General features: G+C 23.8%; 1 protein-coding gene across 2 annotated transcripts in view; it reads left to right on the top strand.

Annotated features, from left to right (window-relative positions):
• The window catches only part of LOC117174927 (peptidyl-alpha-hydroxyglycine alpha-amidating lyase 2-like), a 61,750-nt gene that overhangs the window by 5,959 nt on the left and 49,899 nt on the right, over window positions 1-5,892 (top strand). For both annotated transcript variants that reach the window (XR_004467405.1, XM_033364383.1), the window contains exon 2: window positions 194-820. Coding sequence is in view for 1 of the 2 variants with exons in the window: in XM_033364383.1 (XP_033220274.1) it covers window positions 194-820 (627 nt within the window). In the remaining variant the exon portion in view is untranslated. The remainder of the gene's footprint in view (window positions 1-193; window positions 821-5,892) is intronic.

The raw sequence follows: 5,892 nt of genomic DNA, 5'->3' as shown, positions 1-5,892 counted from the left end.
ATAATGCCTAGGTAAAGTATATAATAAGTATTTGATTATATACGTTGTCTGAAGTGACCAGGTATTATATATAATGCCTAGGGACTATATATAATGCCTAGGGACTATATATAATGCCTAGGGACTATATGTAGTGCCTGGATTACATACTGTGCCTGTAACATATACATGAAGCAAAACCAATTTTATTCAGATATCGTCTGGGACTCAAAATGGGCATCAAACTTGCACTTAGGACAAGTTTCTGCCGTATCAATAGATCCTGAAGGCAATGTTGCTATCTTCCATAGAGGATCTCGAGTCTGGGATGGCGGATCTTTCGATCGAGACAATAAATTTAATGTCGTCAACAATAATGGTCCCATAAAGCAAAACACAATAATTTTACTGGATAAAGCAGGAAATGCGATTCTTCATTGGGGGAAAAACATGTTTTACATGCCTCATGGTCTGACAATCGATCATTTAGGAAACTACTGGATCACGGATGTAGCTATGCATCAGGTTTTTAAATTTGAAGCTGCGGACATAGAGAGAAACAAAGAAGCCTTGATGAGCGATTCGAGTTTTGACATCAATGTTGGTGGATTCAACACCAATGAGGATTTGTTTAAAAATAGTATTCTTAAGCCCAGATTGATTTTGGGGAAAGCTTTCGTACCTGGGAATGACGAAGATACATTTTGCAAACCTACTGCTGTGGCTGTAATGAAAAATGGAGATTTCTTTGTTAGCGATGGATACTGTAATTCAAGGATTATCAAGTTCAATGCGAAAGGAGAGTGGATTCTGACTTGGGGTCGCAGTCCGAATTTGCAAGGTATTTCCATATTTTTCTAAAAATGATTTAATTTTCAGATCCCTAAAAAATATGAAATTTTTTTATAAAATAGTTAATTTTTAACCAAAGAGATGAATCTCAAAAAATTAAATTCAAATGGATTTCTATTCTTAAATTGATTAAAATAAAAACTTTAGAATGCATTTTTTTTTAGTATTTTATAATTTTGTATTTTTTGCAAATTAATATTCCTAAATTGATTAAAATGAAAACCTAATTCTTCCACTACTTTTTTTTGTATTATTTTTTAATTTTGTATTGTTTGTAATTTTCTATTCTTAAATTGTTCAAAATGAAAACTATAGTTTATGTGTATTTTAAAAATTTGTTTGTATTACTTTATAATTTTTAATAAGTTTCTATTCTTAAATTGATTAAGATGAAAACTTGAGCATGTATTTAATTTTTTTTCATTATTTTGTAATTTTGTATTGTTTATAATTTTCTATTCTGAAATTGATAAAAATGAAAACTTAAATTAACTTAGCATGAAGCTGAGAGAGGGATAGAGTGCGACCGAATTTCTCCCTTCCCGTTTCCAGCTCGAAAAATGACAATCTTAAATACAAAATACTATTTTTCTGATTTGTCATTATATTTGAACTTTTTTTTGTACCATTATTTAATTTTGTCTTTTTTGTCAATTCCTATACTTAAGTTAATGAAAATTTAATCTATATTTATAAATTTTGTGTATCCTTTTTTGTAATTTTGTATTTCTTCTAAGTTTATATTTTTTAATTAATCAAAATAAATATTTAACTTAGCATGAAGCTGAGAAAGGGATAGAGTGCGACCGAATTTCTCCCTTCCCGTTTCCAGCTCAAAAAATTATCCTTTTAATTACAAAATTTTATTTTTTTGATTTGTCGTTTTATTTTCACATTTTTTGTATGCTTTAATTTTGTAGTTTTTAAAATGACTATTCTTAAATTAATTAAAATGAAAACTTTATTCTATCCTTTTTAAATAATTTTTATGTATTATTTTATAATTTTGCATTATTTGTAAATTTCTATTCTTAAATTGATCAAAATAAAAACTTTAGTCTGTCTCTTTTAAAAAGTGTTTTGTATATTATTTTGTAATTTTATATATTTTTTTAAATTTCTATTCCGAAATTTATAAAAATGAAATCTTAAATTAACTTATCATGAAGCTGGGAAAGGGATAGAGTGCGACCGTATTTCCCCCTTCCCGTTTCCAGCTATAAGAATTACCCTTTTAAATACAAAATTTTATTTTTTTTTATTTGCAACAGAATTTTCCCCTTCTCGTTTTCAGTTTTAAAAATTATCATTTTAAATGTGAAAAAATTTTTTTTTGATTTGTCATTTTATTTTCACATTTGTTTCTATTATTTAATTTTGTATTTTTTTAATTTTCTATTCTTAAATTGATCAAATTGAAAACTTTAGTCTACCTTTTTTAAATAATTATTTTGTAGTATTTTATACTTTTGTATTTTTTGTAAATTTCTGTTCTTAAGGGCATGTGACACAGCTAAATACCTATATTATCGACCTCACTTTTTCCGTTCACTGAATTTTTTTTTGAACCTAAGAACTTTTTTTGTAAATAAAATATCGAGCTGAAACTTTGGGAAATGTATTAGAGTACAATAAAGTACGTTTAGGTACTGCATTTTGGTAGGAACTTCACTGAAAATTATTTCATCTTTTTCCTGAACCTCAACATTTTTTGAACGTTCGAACTTTTTTTATGCATAAAATATCGGTCTCGAACTTTGAGAAATGCAAGAGCCGAAAGAAAACTACGTTTAAGTACAAAGCTTATTAATAATAGATGTAAAAAAATATATTTCAACAATCAATTCCAACGACATCAGCCGGTAACGTTGTACACGAAAATACGAACTTTCTAGAGCCTCGTCTAGTGGCCGCCAGGTTTCGTATTTTCGTGTACAACGTTACCGGCTGATGCCGTTGGAATTGATTGTTGATTTGTGATTTTATATTCACATTTTTTGTATTATTCAATTTTTTATTTTTTTAAATTTCTATTCTTAAATGGATTAAACTGAAAAAATTTCCGTTTCCAGCTCTGTAAATTACCATTCGAAATACAAAATTTTATTTTTCTGATTTGTCATTGCATTTTAACATTTTTTTGTATTATTCTTTAATGTTATATTTTTTGTAAATTCCTATACTAAAATTAATAAAAATGAAAACTTTAGTCTATATTTAACATTTTTTTATATTATTTTGTAATTTTGTATTTCTTGTAAATTTCTATTCTTAAATTGATCGAAATGAAGACTTTAATTTGTCTATTTTTTGTAAATTTCATGCTAAGATTATTTAAGTTTTCACTTTAATCAATTTTAAAATCCAAAATGACAAACAATATAAAATTTAAAATTATAGAAATTTTTTAAAAATTTACAAGAAATACAAAATTATAAAATACTGCAAAAAATTATTTAAAAAAGACAGACTAAAGTTTCCATTTAAATCAATTTAAGAATAGAAATTTAAAAAAATTAAATAATACAAAAAAATGTGAAAATAAAATGAAAAATAAAAAAAAATAATTTTTTTATCTAAAATGGTAATTTTTGAGCTGGAAACGAGAAGGGGGAAATTCCGTTACACTTTATCTCTTTCCCAGCTTCATGCCAAGTTAATTTAAAATTTCGTTTTGATAAATTTCGGAATAGAAATTAAAAAAAAAAACAAAATTACACAATAATATACAAAATATTTTTAAAAACAGGCAGGCTGAAGTTTTCATTTTAATCAATTTAAGAATATAAAATTACAAATAATACAAAAGAATTATTGAAGAAAGACAGAATAAAGTTTTAATTTTAATTAATTTAAGAATAGGAATTTAAAAAAAAAAATTACAAAATAATACACAAAATTTTTTTTTTGTCATTGTATTTTCACATTTTTTGTATTCTTTAATTTTGTACTTTTTGAATTTTCTATTCGTAAATTGGTTCAAATGGAAACTTTAGTCTGTATTTTAAAAAAATGTGTGCATTATTTTGTAATTTTGTATTTTTTTTAATTTCTATTTTTAAATTAATTGAAATTAAAACTTTAGTCTGCCTTTTTTAAATTTTGTTGTTGAAGTATTTTATACTTTTGTATTTTTTGTAAATTTCTAATCTTAAATTGATTAAAATGAAAACTTTAGTCTGCATGTATTTAAAAATTCGATAGAATTTATTCTTCCCGTTTCCAGCTCAAAAAATTACCATTTTAAACACAAAATTTTGTTTCTTTGATTTGTCATTTTATTTTCACATTTGTATTCCTTAATTATATATTTTTGAAAATTACTATTCTTAAATTGATCAAAATGAAAACTTTAGTCTGTCCATATGTCTTTTTTTTTTATTTTTCATTTTTTTGTATTGCTTTATAATTTTGTATTTTTAATAAATTTATATTCTTAGATTGATTAAACTGAAAACTTTAGTTTGTCTTTTTTTTTGTAGTATTTTATAATCTTGTATTTTTTGTAAAGTTTTATTCCTAAATTGATTAAAATAAAAACCTTAGTCCGTCTGTATTTATTTTTTTTTTTTTATATTATTTTGAATTTTGTACTGTTTTTAATTTTTGATTTCAAAATCGATCAAAATGAAAAGTGACATTAACTTAACATGAAGATGGGATAGGTATAGGGTGCGACCGAATTTCCTCCTTCCCGTTTCCAGCTCGAAAAATTGCCATTTTAAATAAAAAAATTAATTTTTCTGATTTGTCATTATATTTTTAAATAAAAAATATGCAAAACTTGGGAATGACCAGGAATTTGAAAAAATCGTGCGCCTAATCATCATTAATTTAAAATTTGATATTTAATAATTGAATATAATTTATACCAAACATTGGTTTGTATTTTTTTTTAAATTTCTATTCTTTAATTGATTAAAATAAAAACTTTAGTCTGTCTTTTTTAAATATTTTTTTTGTAATATTTTATAATGTTGTATTTTTTGTAAATATCTATTCTTAAATTGATTAAAATGTATTTTTTGTAAATTTGTGTTTTGAAATTGATCAAAATGAAAACTTACATTAACTTAGAATGAATCTGGAAAAGGGATTGAGTGCGCCAAAATTTTCCCCTTCCCGTTTTCAGCTCGAAAAATTACCATTTTAAATACAAATTTTTTTTTATTTGTCATTTTATTTTCACATTTGTTTGTATTCTTTAATTTTATATATTTTTTAAATTTCTATTCTTTAATTGATTAAAATGAATACTTTAGTCTGTCTTTTTTAAATAATTTTTTTGTAATATTTTATAATTTTGTATTTTTTGTAAATTTCTATTCTTAAATTGATGTAGCTGTATTTTTTGTAAATTTGTATTTCGAAATTGATGAAAATGAAAAGTTACATTAACTTAACATGAATATGGGATAGGTATAGGGTGCGACCGAATTTCCCTCTTCCCGTTTACAGCTCAAAAAATTGTTGTTATAAATAAAAAATTCTTTTTTTTTTATTTTTCATTCTATTTTCACTTTTATTTAATCTTTCATTGTGTCTTTTTTAAATCTTCTATTCTTAAATTGATTAAAATGAAAACTTTAGTTCGTCTTTTTAAACTATAATTTTTGTATTATTTTATAATTCTGCATTGTTTGTAATTTTTTATTTTAAAATCGGAAAGGGACAGGGTGCGACCGAATTTCCCTCTTCCCGTTTCCAGCTTAAAAAATTACTATTTTAAATACAACATTTTATTATTTTGATTTGTTATTTTATTTTCATATTTGTTTGTATTCTTTAATTTTGTATTTTTTTAAAATTTCTATTCTTAAATTGATCAAAATGAAAACTTTAGCCTGTCTGTTTTAAAATGTGTTTTGTATATTATTTTGTAATTTTATATATATATTTTTAATTTCTATTCCAAAATTTATTAAAATGAAAACTTTAATTAACTTAGCATGAATCTGGAAAAGGGATTGGGTGCGCCAAAATTTCCCCCTTCCGGTTTCCAGCTGAAAAAATTACCATTTTAAATACAAAATTTTATTTTTTTGATTTGTCATTTTATTT

The sequence above is a fragment of the Belonocnema kinseyi genome, chromosome 6 (assembly GCF_010883055.1).
Source record: "Belonocnema kinseyi isolate 2016_QV_RU_SX_M_011 chromosome 6, B_treatae_v1, whole genome shotgun sequence".
Taxonomy (NCBI): Eukaryota; Metazoa; Arthropoda; class Insecta; order Hymenoptera; family Cynipidae; genus Belonocnema; species Belonocnema kinseyi.
Note: the sequence above shows the minus strand (reverse complement) of the source record. Positions and strands in the feature narration are given on the sequence as shown.